The 20,080-nt window shown below is 42.3% G+C and overlaps 1 protein-coding gene across 2 annotated transcripts in view; it reads left to right on the forward strand.

Annotated features, from left to right (window-relative positions):
* The window catches only part of gnao1a (guanine nucleotide binding protein (G protein), alpha activating activity polypeptide O, a), a 79,332-nt gene that overhangs the window by 53,774 nt on the left and 5,478 nt on the right, over positions 1–20,080 (forward strand). The window contains exons 4-8 of one of the 2 annotated variants that reach the window (XM_058992825.1): positions 7,852–8,012; positions 10,366–10,494; positions 10,701–10,830; positions 13,555–13,708; positions 14,448–18,178. In XM_058992825.1, coding sequence (XP_058848808.1) covers positions 7,852–8,012; positions 10,366–10,494; positions 10,701–10,830; positions 13,555–13,708; positions 14,448–14,635 — 762 coding nt within the window. In that variant the 3' untranslated portion in view covers positions 14,636–18,178. Of the gene's footprint in view, positions 1–7,851; positions 8,013–10,365; positions 10,495–10,700; positions 10,831–13,554; positions 13,709–14,447; positions 18,179–19,293; positions 19,448–20,080 lie in introns of those variants that run through there. The other variant, XM_034040198.3, reaches the window with a different exon arrangement.

Consider the following 20,080-nt stretch of genomic DNA (forward strand, 5'->3'; position numbering starts at 1 on the left):
TGTAGCAGGGGTGTGTGGTCTTAAAAGATCTGCAACAAGGGAGCACGGCACACTCACCAAAAAATAAATGTTTAATAAATAATAATAATATTAATTAATATTTGAAATAATAAGACTGTCTAGGCTACAACGGAATTGGCCCGCTCTTTACAGTTTATCCTTCTTGTCATGTTAAATGAACTCTTGCAAGGTAGGTTTGGTATTGTTTGTCTGGATGTTAAACAGAGATATCGATTCATTTTAATTTTTCCCTGCAAGGTGTCAGTCAGCACCGTTCTGCTGGTCTATATCGCAGAGAGAACAGGCAGAGCAGTGTTTAAAGCAGGGTTCATTCCCATATGCGTGTGCTGAATGGAAAAGCATCAGTCTTGCAGGAGGATTGGAAAGGGGTGCAGCACTCAGGCAGTCTGTCTCAGCAGCTGATGACAGGAAACCCCTTTCAGTGTGTTGCAAATGCTGCCTTCAAGTGTCCACTTTCAGAACTGCACAGCAGGTGACGGCATTTGAAAGCCCAATGGAATCTGTATCGCCCATGCTCCTGTAAAAAAAAAAAAAAAAAACGGAATGAGATTGATTAATATTGCCAACACTTCATTAGGACAATCAAGTTTATAGATCTGCCAAATGTCCTGGGGAGACTGGATTGAAATACACACTGCTGGCAATTCAGTTGGTCAGCTGTGGAACTGGAACTGTGTGGCAGCAGGGGATGTGTTCTCCCTTAACGCCTATACATATGAGGTGGGCTTTTAAAACTCTTTATTTCTTTTGGTACTTCACTTTTTAGGTTGTTTTCTTGAATGAAAATATAGAATGGTATACTAAAATTATCCCAAGTTCAAAGCAGTATGCTATAAATATGCTAACAACAGTACTAATAGTAAAGTCGTAGCATGCTTTCATTTTTATATTCGTTAGACTTTTTTTTTTTTTTTAATTATAATTTTTTTTTATGATAAAAAATAGGGCATGCAAGCTGGCTAGTGTGGCAGCAGGGGATGTACACTCTGGGTCGGGTGTGGCAGCAGGGGATGTATACTCTGGGCTGGGTGTGGCAGCAGGGGATGTATACTCTGGGTCAGGTGTGGCAGCAGGGGATGTACACTATGGGCTGGGTGTGGCAGCAGGGGATGTATACTCTGGGTCGGGTGTGGCAGCAGGGGATGTACACTCTGGGCTGGGTGTGGCAGCAGGGGATGTACACTCTGGGCTGGGTGTGGCAGCAGGGGATGTATACTCTGGGCTGGGTGTGGCAGCAGGGGATGTACACTCTGGGCTGGGTGTGGCAGCAGGGGATGTATACTCTGGGTCTGGTGTGGCAGCAGGGGATGTATACTCTGGGTCGGGTGTGGCAGCAGGGGATGTACACTCTGGGTCTGGTGTGGCAGCAGGGGATGTATACTCTGGGTCGGGTGTGGCAGCAGGGGATGTATACTCTGGGTCGGGTGTGGCAGCAGGGGATGTATACTCTGGGTCGGGTGTGGCAGCAGGGGATGTATACTCTGGGTCGGGTGTGGCAGCAGGGGATGTATACTCTGGGTCGGGTGTGGCAGCAGGGGATGTATACTCTGGGTCGGGTGTGGCAGCAGGGGATGTATACTCTGGGTCGGGTGTGGCAGCAGGGGATGTATACTCTGGGTCGGGTGTGGCAGCAGGGGATGTATACTCTGGGTCGGGTGTGGCAGCAGGGGATGTATACTCTGGGCTGGGTGTGGCAGCAGGGGATGTATACTCTGGGTCGGGTGTGGCAGCAGGGGATGTATACTCTGGGTCGGGTGTGGCAGCAGGGGATGTATACTCTGGGTCGGGTGTGGCAGCAGGGGATGTATACTCTGGGTCTGGTGTGGCAGCAGGGGATGTATACTCTGGGTCGGGTGTGGCAGCAGGGGATGTATACTCTGGGTCGGGTGTGGCAGCAGGGGATGTATACTCTGGGTCGGGTGTGGCAGCAGGGGATGTATACTCTGGGTCGGGTGTGGCAGCAGGGGATGTATACTCTGGGCTGGGTGTGGCAGCAGGGGATGTATACTCTGGGTCGGGTGTGGCAGCAGGGGATGTATACTCTGGGTCGGGTGTGGCAGCAGGGGATGTATACTCTGGGTCGGGTGTGGCAGCAGGGGATGTATACTCTGGGTCGGGTGTGGCAGCAGGGGATGTATACTCTGGGTCGGGTGTGGCAGCAGGGGATGTATACTCTGGGTCGGGTGTGGCAGCAGGGGATGTATACTCTGGGCTGGGTGTGGCAGCAGGGGATGTATACTCTGGGTCGGGTGTGGCAGCAGGGGATGTATACTCTGGGTCGGGTGTGGCAGCAGGGGATATACACTCTAGTGGTATATTGATTTCTGGATGGCTTCCAATTTAATAACGGCTGCATTCCCAGTGAGACCAGCTTTTTGGAGCTGACGGTAACTATGTTGCAGACAGTAAAATGTTATTTACAGTATCATCTAGTGCAGCTTGTACAGGGCTGTGGAGGGAGTGTCTGGTCATGTCGATCTGGCTAAGATGCCGAAACGGGGGCTGATTTGAGCCACCTATGACGTCAGCCTCCTGGATTGTTTTACAGCACTGGATTTAAGAAACCCGGGATACCCACGGATCCGCGGGTGATGCAATCCAGGGTGTTGCCCCAGTGCCGGAAAAAAGAATAAACTCCAGTTCGGGATTATCCCACTGGGATATAGGCTAATCAAATCAATGAGTTACATTATATGGATATTTTATCATTGAGCCATCACACTTCAGACAAAATTACTGTGAGATTCAACATGTTTTTCTATTTGTGCACACAGTACAATACAATTCAATACAATACAATACAATACAATACAATTCAATTCACATTTCTATCACGCATTTTATCACAAGGATCCCAAATTTTATCACAAGGATCACAAGGATCACAAGGATCCCACACACGCAAACGCACACACACGCACACGCACACGGACAGAACAATTAAACCATTACGTTAAAAACAGTGTCATTTTAAAAAAATTGTTAAAAAGTGGTAAAATGTGGTTAAAAAAGGGTAGTTTGTAAAAATAGAATAATAATAGGCTTTTATATATATATATATATATATATATATATACACAGTATATATATACATACATACATTTATATATATATATATATACATACATACATTTATATATATATATATACTGTATATATATATATATATATATATATATATATATATATATATATATATATATATATATATATATATATATATACATTGGAATTAAAAAAGACAAAAAAATGCATATCCTCTTTGCCTTTGGAAGTTGTCTATATGCAGTGCCTCAAGCCTATCCTCCCTGGGTGAGATTGAACACCCTGATCCCATTAAAACCACTGCACCTCATGCCTGCCTCATTCTACCAGCAGGATGATTCACACATCCATTTTATTTGATTGCTGTCACTCAGTTCTGAACAGACAGCTGTCATAAATGGTTGTGGGGAGGTGGGGCTAAATAGTTATTATTACCGGTATATATTTTGCCTTTCCGTTTGTGTATTAAAACGTAGATCGTAAATATGACCTATTAATAGTAATATCATGATCATTAATTTATACACACAGACGAGTTTAGCAGCCTCTAATCAGCAAATTAAATGTTGTTACTGCTGTGTGCCTCTGATCTTATGACTGCATAATGAGCTGTCTTGGCTCATCTCCTGAATGCAGTGATTAGATATCTAAGAGTCATAATTCAACAGCCAATTCTAAAAGCTTAGTATCAATGCAATTCCACGAAGCACAGAACTACACTGAAACTCCTTGCCCACACAGTAGTGGGAGTGTTGGGGAGTGTTAAGCTGAGGGAACACAAAGTCACTTTGTGGCTTGGAACTTGGTTTCAGGAGACTAGGTTTCAGGGCACTGCACGGCATACTGCACGGGTTTGATACAGCAAAGTTGCCTCAAACTAGGTCTCCCGGTCTTCTGGAACCAGGCTTCAAGCCGCTGTTCATGAAGAAGTGGCTTCAGCTTTGCACATACCCAATTGAAACGCATGGCTTTTTAGGCTTCAAGATGTGTTTCAGTGGATACTCTGCCTGAATCGTCAGGTTGCTAGACTTCTGACATATTTAAGTTCAGCAGCATTGACTGGTTCTGTAGGGCTCTGTCCTTTGGCTCTCCATTGCCCTTGATTCAGAGGCATGCTCCGTTTCTTTGACTTTTGAGAAGATTCTTCCACACATACCGCTTTCAGAATTGTGCCCCTTTGCCCTGGAAGTGAACTGAGTATATTGTTCTCAGGGGGCGGGTGACAGACACATGCTCTGGTTGTTGTGAAATGGAAGCAAGTAAACCTTTGAACTAATCCCGCTGGGGCCTGTTCTACCTCGCGAGCACCTAGCTCAGCCGTTTTCTGATTCGATGTCAGCCAGCCTGCATGCTGCTCTTCCTAACAGCGCATTGGTCCTCCTGCTTGTCACCTAGGTGATGGAGCTCTGCCTCCAGTCTCCCCGGCCAATCAGTTCAGTCTCCTGACTGGGTCTTTCACCCCGCCCATCCAGGTCAGCTGTCTAGCTAAATTACTGAAATCTGGAGATGGCTGACTGATAATGTATTCACTTTGTGGCTACAACATGAATTATGAATAATACAGTTTTAATTAAAATCTAAAAGGTCACATTCGCTCTTGCTTTTGAACCAGTAAATACCAAAAGGCAAGATGTTCTACGTGGTGCTTCATAGTTTTCAAAAGAAGCCTTGGATTGTCTCCGTTGCACTGCCCAAGTAGCATGGCATAGTCTTTAAAATAAATAAGGTCATTCTCATTAGAAAACAAAGCCCTTTCATAAAGGTTAAAGTTCAGCGGGAAGAGTCTGAAGTAGTCATCGTCATCAACGTATAACAGGTACATATCAAAGAGCTGCACAATCCAACTGCCAGTCTAAAGAGAGTGGAAAAGCTAAAAGAAATATGAGAGCATTGCCACAGATTTGACACTTAAAAATCCCACATTTATTTGGCCAGTTCCTGAGATTACAATTCAGTTAACTTGTAATAAGTATAGTGTTTAGAAGTTATGGATGAACCAGTTCTGATAATGCAGCATTAGAAACATGTATTGCAATACGGCATCATACCTTATGGCTAGGGTTGTTCTATTTTTACACTGTTTGACACCCCCACTAGGTAACTGGCATAGCCGTTTGAAGGTGGTGAAACGCAGGCTGTTCTTCTAGAGGGCTGCTATTGGCTGTTCCAGGAGAGAGACCTGCTCTTTTAATGCTATTTATTCCCTCGGCTACCTGGGGAACGAACCGTCTCCCTGTTTCAGAAGCGTGCTGTTCTTCTGCAGTCCCGGGAGGGCTCCATGGGGTATTTCTGTCCTGTGTGAAACACAGAAGAAATAGCAATGTGATATTCATTAAATGAGTTCCCTGTGGGACGGCGCCCCCGGTCTGTCAGAGGTGCGCAGGGACGGGGAAACGTGCGGCAGCTGACCTGAATGGCAAATCTCAGGGGTTGAGAGCCTCTCCATATCCTACCTGCTGAGGCAGGGTAATGTTTTAAGGTCAGGCCCAGTTGGAGGCATGTCCTGGGGAGGAAATGCAAGCTGTTGCCAAGGCGCTAATTGCTCTTGAGCTCCGTAATGAATGTGCATTGCTAAGTGTGTCAGCTTTCATGTTTTAGGTGGAGTTTCACGTCAGAAATAAAGCTAAATAAACACTATGTGATCAGCAGTCCAGTGCAGTACATAAACAACTCTATACCTTTTTCAAAGTGTGGAGGCTTTTTATTTATTTTTAAAATTTTGTTTGTGAATGACTTTTCTCATCCAGCAGTTTAATTTTATGATTTAATGTAATGCTCAGAACTAAGAATTTCTCCAGGGTTGCCAGTGCCCTTAGGAACTGTTTATTCAGACATTGCAGGCTTTTCTTGCTGAAATGTATGACATCATTAATTAAAGACATGGTTTCTTATAGACGGTTTGGTTAGTGAAAGCATGCTGAATCACAGAGGTGTGGTAAGTCATGGTGAACGATATATAAAGCATGGTACATAAATAGGCATGGTAATAATAATAATTAATGTTATGCACACTGAAGTCTTACCTTAAGCTCAGATACCAGCTCTAACCAATAGTTTTTCTACATATTATAATAATTGAAAAGGTATAGCAGTTTAAATATTTGTTAATTAGGAGGACCTCTCTTATCATCAGTGAGTAGATCTATGAGTCAGTTACTCCCTGCTTGAAGTGCAGTGTGTACTCTCCGTGATCTAATGTGTGAAGCAGGGACCATGATGAGCGGGAGACACAGGATTTCTTCTCTAGCCCATTAAGATGTAGCTGCTTAATGAAACATGCGCTTCAAAACGTACATTTCATTCTTAATTATTATTTTTATTTTTCTTCCTTAAGGACAAAAGGTCTCGCTGTACACACCATGAAAAGGCTTGCAGTGTGACAGATTGCTGTGGTGAGATGCAGTCCGAAGCCTCCAGATGCATTGCTAACTCCTAAAGTCTACTTAAATTTACATGAAAGTATGCTGGTTTTCATGACCACTTATAAACAGTGCAGTACTGTCCTGTCTCACTAGTCATTGACCTGTTTTACTATTCTAAGGCTCTAATCTCATTATATCTAAACATGGCTCGCTGCTATCTCGGTTAATGAAGCCCCAATTACCATGTGCATTCTTTAAATAGCAGAGCTGTGAGCGCGGAGCACGGAGCTGGCCTTGTGCTGGGCTCCAGTGAGTCCTGGACTAAAAATGAAATTGTGCAATTCCTAATTAATTGCAATTACAATGTAATTGTAGTTGAACCTGCTAATTTGAATTGTTATTGTAATTTTACCATGTGATTGATTGCTTACAGTTCAATTACGCGTTTATTTGTCATTCGATCATTAAGAGTCAGCTGCTCGACTGTGCAATGCTTGCCTTGGGTTAGCAAGTTGTTTTTTAGGGGGAATTACTTTTCTTGCTGATGCCTGTGGTTTGCCGTTGCGGCTGGCTGTCTGCTGCGTGGTATTTATTTTTCATTTCTCTTTCTAGCTGGACTTCATTTTCCACAATATTTGTTATGCGAAAATGATTTCATCCCTCCAGAGGGACTAAAGAGTGCCAGTGCTAACTTCCCAAAGGGGGGATGTATAGAAACAAATCCGGTCATTATCTGCAACCTTATTGTCTGCTGCTCTGCACGCCTCCCCCCTGCTCATTAACATTGCTAACAACTGCAGATCTCTCCTTGTGCTGCCTGGACTGCACTACGGGATGGGATGAGTCTCTGGTTTTCTTTTTTTTTAACCCTGAGCAGTTTGGGACAGGTTGGGAATGTCAGTGGTCTTAACAAGTTCTTGCTCGGACGTGGTTCAGTAAACAATGCTGGTGTAACGGGCAGTGTTGTGTGATACACTGCCATCACGGATTCTGCCCTGTCCCCTGTCGGTGAGATGAGATGAGGTTAAAAGCTCTAAAACCACAAATGCAGAGGAGCCCGACTCTCTTGCGCTGTGGTTAAGACGCTCGCTTGCTCGCGGTGCGCGGGGTCACTGGTTCACGCCCAGCCTCCGCCCTGTTACACTGGGAGGAGATCCCTTGATGCATGAAACTTCAGTTCCGTGACTCCCTGTTTGAGCCTCTTAATGGCAAGACCTTGTCATCTCTCAATGGCTTGTGTTTTCACTTTTGATTACATTTAATACCCGTAGCACAGTGGGGGCCACTTTACAATAGTAACTGCTTTAACCTAAATGCTATTTTGTAAGATGGATCGGTACAGAGTGAGTTGAGTAGCCCTGCATGAAGGAATGCATGTACTGCATGGGGAGTGACGGCTGCTGTTTCTACCCCGTGTCTGCAGGCTGATGCCAAGATGGTGTGTGATGTGGTGAGCCGGATGGAGGACACGGAGCCCTACTCTCCTGAGCTCCTCTCAGCCATGATGAGACTGTGGGCAGACTCCGGCATGCAGGAGTGCTTCAACCGAGCCCGTGAATATCAGCTCAACGACTCGGCCAAATAGTGAGTACCCAGCACCCAAATCTGAATGGGCATGTTAAGGTATAGAAAGGATAGAAAGGTTATAAATGACCAATCTCATACATTTGCACTCTACACTACCTCAGACTGGGACCTAGGAGTCCCGTGAGGTTCCTACGTGATTTCCGGAGGCACATGATAACATAAGATAAGACTAGACCTTGATGTCCCGCCAGGACTGAAAGGGTTCATAGAGCTGGGAAACATTTTCCAAAGGAGAGGGCTGTTGCACACCTCCAGCAACCAAGCTTTGGCCTTGCAGTCTCCAGCTACTGTGAAAATGTTATTTTAGGATCTGACGCAATTGATCATTTGTAAGAGACAGTGCGTGGCCCTATGGGATGGCAGTGCCATACAGCTGGAGGGGGATTAAGCTTTGCTAAAAATGGTATCTGTGATTACAGTGATTGCAGGAAAGAAGGGTGCACAACACTGCCACTTCAAACACCATTAGAATACGAAACCATGGATACGGAGCTCAAAATAAAGTCTTAAGTAACAGTGGCCTGTTCCATTATCTGAAGAATACACTGTCAGTTCAGTAAGTAGTGTTTATCGTACAAGACACAAGATCTTATCCATCAGTTTAGTAACAATGGGGCGACATTAATTACCCAGGGGCTCCACTCAGACCTCTTGTTTACTAAATATCTTTCCTGAGTGAGTAATCACCTCCCTCTTCAAAAATAGACAAACAGATTATAACAAGCAAGGCGTCCCGAATGTTACCCATTTATTACCAACACAGAATGACTGGCCGGGATAATTTGCTCTTCATTTAGCTTCAGGAAAGGGGTTCTGGGATGGGTGTTGACAAGACAGAGAACACTTTGAATGTTTTACCACCATAAATGTCTCACATTTACAGCCTCTGAAAAGTCAAGTCTGGGTTACAAAATATTAGGTATATATATATATATATATATATATATATATATATATATATATATATATATATATATATTCAATCTCACAACAGGAAGACCACCTGTCTGTTGTGACAACTTAGATGACCCCATGGCCAGTCATTATAAGCCAGCTGGACTGTATTTTAAAAAGAGTGATGGGAAAAAAGCGGCACTTGACAGCCACTCACCAGAGCGATATATTGTCAATGACGTGTTTGTTCCAAGTGTGCAGAATGGCCATCAGGTTCCTGAAAGGGGTCCGCTTCCTCTTGCTTGCGCACGTTCCTTCACATCAGCTCTCTTCGCTGAAGCCTCTGTACAGCAGCAGCTCCAGCCCTGCAGCAGAGCAAGCCAGACAGGGCCGGAGATCTTACAGAGACGGGGCTGTAGAACGGGCTCTCTGCTGGTCCCTGGGGGAGTTTCAGAGTCGAGCACTGCTTCTGATTTGTCCTTCCTGAAACCTACATTCTTTTCCCATCACTGAAAACTGTGAGGAATATGGGAATATGTGATGCATGGGGGGGGGGGGGGGGATTTATTTTATTGGTCCAGAATCCGCAGTAAATTGAGCTTGATACACAGGAAAGCTAAGATCCAGCCAGCAGAGGGTAATGCAAGCTGGGGGAGCAGTGCCATACAGCTCCCTCGATAGCAGGTCCTGCTGCAGGACATGCAGAACTCTGCTGTTCAGTAGATTCCTCTCCCTCTGGGCGTGGAGATCTTTCAGGGAATCCTATTGATTCGTGCTGGAGTTACTCTGTTTCAATTGCACTGGAAAGAGCGGTTGCTCCTGCATACCTCTCAGATTTCTCTGTTTGTCCTTTTCATAAATGTTGTGAAAACTGAAACCCGTGCAGAAACTGGTGAGCTGGGGGTGACCAGCTGAGATTGGGGAACACATTTCCACTAGCCTCTTACTCGGCAGGAATTTTTTATGTGGGATAATGTGCCAGTAAAGCAAGGTAGCAGCCATGTTTGAACTGCCCACTCTGCAACTGCCCCACTCTGCAACTGCCCCACTCTGCAACTGCCCCACCCATGCAGCAAGAGGATTCTGTGCCCCAGTGCAGCTCATAGTGTATTTGGATACAAATGTAAATTTAGAAAGAGAGCATGAAATTTCAATCAACCTCACTGCTCAAAGCTGATGTCTGTGATGCCCTTATAAAAGTTTACCATAGTAAAATCATAAAAATGTAATAAAGCATAGTGAAGGCATGGTAAATCACAGGAAAGCATTGTAAAGAATAGCGAGATATGGTAAAGCATGTTAATAAACTCGGCAAACCAGGGTAAATCTATGGTACATTTCTAGTATAACAATGGGAAAAGCATGGTAAAACTGTAACAATAGTGTGCAAAACGAGTGTGGTAAACTTGTCTAAGGGTGCCAGTGTCTAATTTTTCCTGGGTTTCTCTCCTCCTAGCTACCTAGACAGCTTAGATCGAATCGGGGCCGCAGACTACCAGCCAACAGAACAGGACATCCTGAGGACCAGAGTCAAGACAACTGGAATCGTAGAAACTCACTTTACATTTAAAAATCTCCACTTCAGGTCAGTCGCTGTCCCGCTTGGTTTCTTTGATTTCGAAGTTGCTTTGTTATTTTTTAACTCTATCCCGGAACCTAATCCTAACCCTAACCCTGAACCTAACCCTTGCAGAATGTATTCCTTTATCAAAAAATGAAACTTTTTGAAGAATGTAAAGGCTTTCGAAAATGAATAAGTTCACTAACAACTGAGCTCTTGTTGCTTCCCAGGCTCTTTGATGTGGGAGGCCAGCGATCAGAAAGGAAGAAATGGATCCATTGCTTTGAGGATGTGACAGCGATTATCTTCTGCGTGGCGCTCAGTGGCTACGACCAGGTGCTGCATGAAGACGAGACCACGGTGAGTTCCACACTTCTTGTACCGTGCACCTCATTTTCAAAACTTGTTTAGTGGATTTCAAGTAAATCGACTCACTTTTATCAAGTGCAATTCCTTTTTTCTTTTGCATTTCAACTTGGATTTCACTTATTGCTGTGTTTTGCTCAGTGTTGCTGTTGAAGTAAATATGCAAAAGTGTGATTTTTTTTCAGGGCTTTATTAATGAAGATCAATGTACGTTACTCAGCTTTGAGGACCAGCTCCTATATGTGTAGATTTCCTAAATATATCAAAGTGTTTTGCAGGGCCACACAGCACTACGTATAACCTGTTTAATAAAGGGGACTCCACAGTGATAGAAGTCTAAGTTAAAGATGCATTCAGTGTCACAGGTGTGGGTCAATCTGCTTATTATGTTTGAGTTTGTGTTTTCCTTGCTTGCATTAAAAATAGCGGTTCACCTAACAAGAGATGTCTCTTCTTCCTTCGATAAGCCCTATTATGTTTCTGTGTGACCATTCAGCTAACATCCTGGGTTCTTGTAAACACAAATAATACGTAGTTTCTTTTTTAAATGAGGTTTATGATTGCACTGTTGCTCTGAATAACCTTGAATGCATTTTCTTTGCAGGTTGTTTTTGTCAGTAGGGAATCGCTCCTGTGTGTAGAACCCTAATGGGAGGATCTGTAAACTGAGTACAGTAGCAGAGTGACTCAGTTTACTCAGCTAAAGAGAAAAAGAAAGAACTTCCCTGTGAACTGCACTGACATTTTCAATGATGTATTTTTAATTCAAATACAGACACATACAGTATCTGGTCCTCACTGTGTGATGATCGCACTGCATAATGATCTTTCTTCTCATATAAATGTTCCCATTTTCCCAGACAATCGTACCATTAGTGCTGATAAACAACAGAACTAAATCATCTTAAACCTGTCACGCGATTTAAAATGTCATTTTCAGCCATCCTTTTTAACACAGTGCATTTGCAGATTCTTTAATCTGCACAGGAAGTTGACTCTAATTCATGAATTAATGAATATTTGCATCCGCACAGCTGGGTTCCCCTTTGACTTTTTCAGCACAGCTATTTCAGTTTCTATTGCCTATTTTTACATCATTCGGGGCAAAGGCTACATTATTCTAGAATATCGGAACATTTCAGAAGTATATTTAAGTGCTTTTCTTGAGTATTTATGGATTTTATGAAAATATCAATACACCGTTCACCATTTAATTCATTTGCAGCTGTGTTCGATCTCTAAAGTTGTTTTAATGTTAATATTACTGTATATAACGTGTCTACCTGTTTTTAATATTTTCTATCGATCTGTATTGTCTAGTGTTGTAATGTGTTATACTGTACTGTATGTATGTTGAACTGTTTTATAGATACAGTAACTGGATGCAATAATGCTATTGGTTTGCAAAGCTGGGAAGCACAGTATGTGCAGTTTTTATAATTTTTTATTGTTTCTCCTAGATATAGTAATGTTCAGTGCAGTGTTGTCCTTGACATTGTATTTGCTTTCAATATACTGTGTGCTTAGTGTTAACTGGTAAGAAGGAAAACACATGTGATGTCATTGACACATACAGTATGAGGTGAAGGCAACGTCTGTCTTTTCAATGGTGGGTTCCCAAGACTCTTTCGGGTTTGTTTTCTCTGCTCCCTGCACCCCCGTGCCCAGGCAGGAAGGTGGGCCGTGCAATCACCGTGCACCCTGGCTTCGGCCTTCTTGCTCCAAACATCTTCCAAGCTCCTCTGCACTTCACAACATTCCTTCCATCGGCTGACTTTTCTAACAAAATGCTAAAAATACAAGCGATTTTGAGAGACCAACCAAAATTTGGCAGGTATGAAGTTTCTCTTAAAAAAATTTCAAAAACCCTCCAAAGAGTTGAAAGCAGTACTCTATGTTTCTGTGTGACTCGTGTGTGACTTTGCCATGAGCTCTCTCTCTCTCTCTCTCCCTCTCTCTCTCTCTCTCTCTCTCTCTCTCTCTCTCTCTCTCTCTCTCTCTCTCCCCACCACCATTGATGACATTGCGGACCATGCAAGTCCTCTTCCAAATTTGTTCTCCTCTCTTGTGTTTTTTTTTTTTTCGTTGCCTTATTTTATAAAATGCATGACCTTGATGGAAGACCTGTGATGGTTCCTGTCAGTGCATTTTGAATCAGTGGGCTTCTGTCACCCGGCTAAGCTAATTGTTATTTCTCTCCCGTTGTGGCTTTTTTTTAGTCCTGCTAACTTCTGCAGTTCACTGTACTTTCTATGTTAGTGTAACCGCACCCTAATCGTTATATAACCCACCTCCAAATCACGCTGCTGTGAAGGATGAGGCAAAGTCTGCAACCCTTGAGTGACTGCTTCCAACTCTCGATTAATTCAAGGATCTCACCCATCCTTGGTTAATTTAACCAATACAATGTGTGCCGGGAAAGAAAGAAAGAAAGAAAGAAAGAAGTTTGCATGACCTGAAGAGTTAGATCCAAGCATTGGGCAAATGCAGTATTGCTGCACACGCATGGTGCATGACTCTCTCCTCCCATAGATAACCCTGTTATACTAGTGCAATGTCAACCCTGCAAGTTCTAATGCCCTGTAGCTATTAGTTGTGAACAGAGGGTGCAGTAGTGTGTCAAGAGAATGTCGTTTTTTTTTCTTTTCTTCTATTCTTTTAAATGGGAAGCTTGTCTGCAGATCTAGGCAGCTGATGCTGTGTCCTTTCTGTTTACAGAACCGCATGCATGAGTCTCTGAAGCTATTTGACAGTATCTGTAACAACAAATGGTTTTCTGACACCTCCATCATCCTCTTTCTAAACAAAAAGGACATATTTGAGGAGAAAATTCTGAAATCCCCACTGACTATCTGCTTTCCAGAGTACACAGGTAAATAGTAGCCTTCCAAAATAACCAAATGTTTTTATAAACACACTGAATAAATGTACCATTTTGCTATGTTTAAAAAATGAGTTCTCCTGCCCTTGGTTGCTTTTAGTACTGTTATCAAGCAGTACGTTTACTTAACTCTGAAGCACCTCTGACTATAAGACATTATAGGGCAGCTGTGTGCTGTACACTGATTAACACAGAGATAGGTAGAACTAAAAAGTGTCTCAGAGGGATGTTTTTGGTGCTTAAAGAAAGCAGACAGTTTCGGAATCTGAAAAGGGCAGATTTAATTAGCCGTCAGTGTAGTCGCTTATACCTATAAGTCTGACAGATTGCATCTGCAGCTGTAAACAGCTCTGTGGAGGCGAGTGGGAGGGTGATAAGAGGATTCTAGTGACACTGCAGCTGAAGAAAGCTGGAGTTTCACCACCCTAAGTGGATGTCTTCCAGCTGACTGTAGTCATTAAAGACTACCTCATATTTAGCTGAATAACGTGCTCGACGATACCCTTATAAATGTTTACCACAGTAACAGAATAGTTGTAAGGGTATTGTAAAGTTTAAAAAAAAACGTGGCAAACTATGGTAAATGAAAAGTAATAACCATGCTAAAAACTGCTAAACTACCGTTCAGATTTGCTGTGGTAAACTTATATAAGTGTAGCTTAATCCGTTAACAGACCTTCAGTTTCAATCTTTCATAACGTTGTTTTATTTTTTCCCCCTGTTCCTTCAGGCCTGAACTCCTTTGCAGAGGCTGTGGCGTACATCACTTTGCAGTACGAGAGCAAGAACAAGTCTCCCAGCAAGGAGATCTACTCTCACATCACCTGCGCCACCGATACCAATAACATCCAGTTTGTCTTTGACGCCGTCACTGACGTCATTATCGCTAACAACCTGCGGGGCTGTGGATTGTACTAGGGGCAGACAAAGACACCAAAATAAAGAGTTCCTTCTCATCAGGTTTACATCCACAAGTGTGCAGCCGGTGGAACTGTCTCGCTGCGCTGATCTTTACCCTTTAAAATTCACAGCGGTTAGAACTTCTCCCTCGTATCTAGGAACACTTTCTTCATTTCTATAGTAGCCATAGCTACAGCTTCTTTAAAATCCTTCCTATTCACTGCACTAAGAAACCAAAAGCTTTTAAAACCGACTCAACAAACTTAGCTTAACTAGAGGTGCAGGTTTAAAAGAAATGAGTTTACCATTCGAAACTGGGATTCTGTAAGTGGCGTCAGTGCTCTGTAGAGATCATGTGATCGCGCAGGATCTACAGTACAGTACCGGTCATTTCTGTCAGCCGACAAACACCTGTCTGAATATAATAAGTTGTTGATTTAAAAAGTTGCAGAAAAAAATATGCTGTATACTGAACATTTTATAAAAGGAGTTTTAATTTAAATTAAGTTAATCTTATAATATGTTTTTATTTCTAACTTTGTGTCGTTGGGCAACCCATCCAGGGCTATAATATACATTTAATATCAAACACCCTAACAGGGCCCCCAGAGGATACCTGTCAAGCAGGTGTTTACAGCGTGCAAGACTGCCAAACGAAAGTGGCATTGTTTGCGTTTGCTTATTTTACAAGATGTACGTTGTCAGTTAGGACGGAGTGACGCGTGCATCTTCTAATACAACGTGACGTGAACGCTCTTCAGTGTATTTGTAAATAATGTGGCTTTGTGTCTTTGATTTTCACTGTGTTAATTGTAAAGTTGGGGTCAGTCACATAGCTAATTTAATAGCTCACGCTTTGCTTTCTAAATTGCCTTGCATTTAGTTTACGCGGTGTTAAAAGCAGGGGAAGTGGGTGAGGCCATTACTTGCAGCACTGAGTACGTTTACAGCCTCGGGTGTGCTAACACATAGGTGCTGTTATAGGCTCAGACTATTAAGAGTCAGTTTCAAACGTCAGTGTTAATATTTTGACTACAATATTAGTTACAGCGCATGTAACCTTCACTACAATGAACTACCAAATGCACATCCTCCTCACTTGATGGATTCCAGTAGTGCAATCTCCTGTAACAATTCAAACTTGTGCGTTTGTACCAGAGCTGTGTTGATACTGTGCAGTACACTCAAAGAGAGAGCAGAGAGACTGATGCATGTTATTTGCCTTCTACTGTAGAAGTATTACTGAACGTTTTAGTGACATTCTGTGAGGGGTACGTGTTTGCTTTTTTGAAAGGCAAATGTTCACTTGGCCGGCACACCCCACACCTGCCTGTCGATATATGTGCCAAAATATCCATTGAGTGCTGCTTGCTTGAGTCTAAAGTCACTGTGGCCTTGAAATGTTTCTCAAATCAGACACCTCCTTATTATCCCATAACCTAGCGCTATCACACATGATTCAAATACAGTTACCTTGGCCTTATACATATTCTGCAGACCTGCAAGGCTTTTAATATCAGACCATGCAGGTCTTGTCTATTTCACCCAAGCCAGCAGTGCTTCAGTGTGATCAGATGTGCCACTTGTCTGATTGGCTCACTTAAACTGCTTTTTTTATTGCGTTTCAGATATTCAGTCTTAAGTCTGCAAAGCTCTTGTACTTGAGAAGCCTTAGAAAAAACATTCTAAACCTCACGGACCGCCAATCAGTCATTAACGATAGATGCCAACTTAAGCTGTTGAAGCTGTCACTGTAACGCCAGCTTAGTTTTGAGCATTTACAAAAAAAGAATTTTTTGAGAACTGCTCATCCCATTTATAATAATAAAACTTGGTATGGAAATTTATTTCAGCACAAATTCTTGCTAGGAAATCTTCAGGACTTCTGCCTAAATCTAATGACATTTTGTTATGAGAAAAGACTCCATTTACTGTGAATGTAGGAGTGATGATGTTCAGCTGGTCTGGTGAATCTTGGTTGCTCACTCAGATTCCATGAAATGTTAACATTTTGTTATTGTAATTTACTCCTCTGTAAGTCATCCAAAAATAATGAAAATATATATGAGTTGCGTTTTATCATAAATAATATTGAAAAAAAAAAAAATATATATATATATATATGTATTAAAAATACATAACAGTATTTCCCATGGGAGTGCAGTATATATTATTTTCCAAACCATAAAAATTAGTAAAAAATAAATAAATAAATAACCCAGAAGAACACTGCTCCACAATAAACTTGAAATATTAAACATTGAGCTGTACAGTACTGTGCAAGTCATTTCATTGACAGTTCATTTCGAATGCAGTGGAGGTATTTTCAATGCTCCATTAAACCTACAATGTACATGACTCCAGTATTGCATGATTTAGCAGTGTGAAGAGGAAAGCATATGCAGTCATTAATGTTGAGTTTAATGGTAATTCATTTGTAAGCCCTTCGGTTTTGAATTACATTCCCATCTAATACTGTCCCCTACCAGCCCTGCTTAGAAGCACAGCTCATTGTGCAGGGACTCCTCTCTGGGTTTGTGATGTAGCAGAGACCTATATTTATACACACACACACACACACACACACACACACACACACACATATATATATATACAGTATATATATTCATTTTAGATCTGTGATTATGAATGAACAGCTGTGGCCAAATATACATTCACACTTGCTCCAAAGTGCAACATGGTCTTGGCCCCAAGCCCAAATTGGACCTTTTCCCCCTTCATTGTATGAGAGCCCTGTCAGCTTTGCATGCAGTTAAAGGAGTACTTTATACCCGTCAGCATTTTTTCGCTCTGCAAGCCCGCCGTGCAGCCATATTCAGAACTTACAGTGTCGGAGGACCATGCAGTTCTGAATTGTGTACAGGCTGGCCTGCAGGTGCCCGGGCAGCCACAAATTGCTGGTGTGCGGTGAGCCAAGGACTCCCCAGCCGACCTAACCCCTACCCTGCCCGGGCAGCGCCAGGGAACTCACGTCCACGGTGGATTCGAACCGGCGATCTCCTATGATCGCTATGGGGTGCATCCTGCACTCTGGACAGAGTGCCTTTAACGGATGCACCACAAGTTAACTTTTATAAAAAAAGAAATTTAAAAAGTTGCAGTTAATGACAAGAGCTTTTATTTTTTGAAGGGGGAGGTCTTATTTTGTTTTTGAAACGGCCTGCATTTGCCTACATTATGCAACTTAACGTCTTTGGCTAAGCATGGATGGGAGTGCATTCAGGTTAAATCACACACGCACAGACACTGTGCTGAATATATATATATATATATATATATATGAAAGCCCTGGTATCCTCATCAAGTCCCTTCAGCACTACCCTCCGAACAGCCCGTTCGCCCAGCTCTGTAGATCACCTGTTCTTGCTTGCTCACACCTTGCACTTCTAATTTCTTGCACGCTGGATGAAAGCTGCATTTTAATGTCATTCTGTATTCAAGTGGTTGTCAGTTTGTTAATAAATCCTTAGTTGCTGTAATTATTTATTGACTGGTGGTTAATGTATTTATTAGTAAGATGTTAATAAAGTGGCAGCTCTTTCCCAGTGTGAGAGTGTGCTTAATTCTCTCTCTCTCTCTCTCTCTCTCTCTCTCTCTCTCTCTCTCTCTCTCTCTCTCTCTCTCTCATTCAGAAACATTAGATTTTTCTCTCCACAGTGAAACAGCATTGTGTTTCAAAACAATTTCAGTACAGGTATTCTCAATTTACAAAGTGTTTGGAGTCCTTCTTCACGGTTGTGTCATCCTCCACCCGTGAATCACTTGATTTTATTAACCCTTTCATTAACCCCTGAACTACTCGGTTATGCACACACACCCTGTGCCTGAGTAACTTCATCAGAAGCAATACAAAAATGTATTAAGTAGTCTTAATTTAAGGACTTTTGGAAGAATTTGAGTTACTGTTTTAAGGAACGCCTTGTTGAGGACTGTATTTTTTTATTTTATTTTCAAAAGCACTGTTTAAAAAAAAAAAAAAACGTCCTTAAAAACTTGCCTTAAAACAATCTTTAAAGTTTTGTGAATAGCGCCTAGTATTATTATTAATATTATATACAGTGCATGCTCATGTGATCATAAGAGCGCATCCCGTCGACAGATTTTTAAAATGAATAGAAAAGATCTGTGTTGCAGAGCACTGGGCATGTGAGCTGGCAATATGTCACAGATTCAAGTGTCGTTCCACCCAATTTCACTCATGTGGTGGACAGGAGTTTAATGTGCAGGAAGTATTGTATGCAGGGTATGAAGGCACAACATCTCCCTCACCCTTGGTTGGGTGGTCCCTTCAGGGCAGGCTTGAGACCTGCTTGCAGGGGGGGCTGGGGGCTCACATTGATGGTCCTTTTCCTGCTCTCTGGATAGACGGGTCATCACAAGCACCCGAGAGGTCCTGAAAAGGGTGTACACTGCAGTTATTTGTTTTATTTTGTTCTGCATTGATCCTGATGGCTGCAATACAAAATTAACAACGTGTTGCTTCCTCTCTGTGGGTTAATACTAGCGCTTAACTTAACTACTAATGCTTTGGATATCCTTTCTCAGCGCATCACTTTGAAATAACAGTCCTGCTTTTCAAAGCTAACCTGTCCCTTTTCTGTCTCTCCTCTCCCTTTCTCTCTTCCTCTCTCCCTCTCCTCTGCTTCCCGCTGCAGAACCGCATGCACGAGTCTCTCATGCTCTTCGATTCCATCTGTAACAACAAGTTCTTCATTGACACTTCCATCATTCTCTTCCTCAACAAGAAGGACCTGTTTGGAGAGAAGATCAAGAAATCTCCCTTGACCATCTGCTTCCCTGAGTACACAGGTAGGAATCACATCACCGGCGCAATTAAAACAAATGGGGAAAAAATACAATGAAACTGGGATTGGTGTGCCTTCAGCCACATGGGAAGTGTTTCAAAGGATATTTTAAACCCTTTAAGTTCTTACAGTCATGTACTGTACAATATTTGGGGTCACTTCAGTTTAGGGTGTCATTATAAGTGGTTATATAAATGATTGTTGTAAAAACAAGGAAAAGGTGTATTGTAATAGATTGTTATTAACTCTAATCATAATCTATAACTGGTAATAACATAATTCATAACATTTTATAGATTGTTCATAACATGTTTATATATTGTATAAAAACCCTTATAAGGCATCTCTAAACTAGTGTTTTTTCTCATCAATGACCCCGTACCCTGTAAGACAATCGATGCCTATTACATACAAAGGTTCAAATGTAATTACCACAGCTATCACTAGATTTCTGATCCTTATTGCCTGTCGAATAAGACAGCTTGCTGTTTGATTGTATTATCAGAAACACATCAAACATTGGGCTGACACACAGTTCTGAAATCTGTTTTGAAACCCAGCAGCCCGAGCGCATGTTTTGTTTTGGCCATTAAGGGGTTAATCACCACTCGGTTGTTCGTTGGCAAGACCCCTGAGA

The sequence above is a fragment of the Acipenser ruthenus genome, chromosome 19 (assembly GCF_902713425.1).
Source record: "Acipenser ruthenus chromosome 19, fAciRut3.2 maternal haplotype, whole genome shotgun sequence".
Lineage (NCBI taxonomy): Eukaryota > Metazoa > Chordata > Actinopteri > Acipenseriformes > Acipenseridae > Acipenser > Acipenser ruthenus.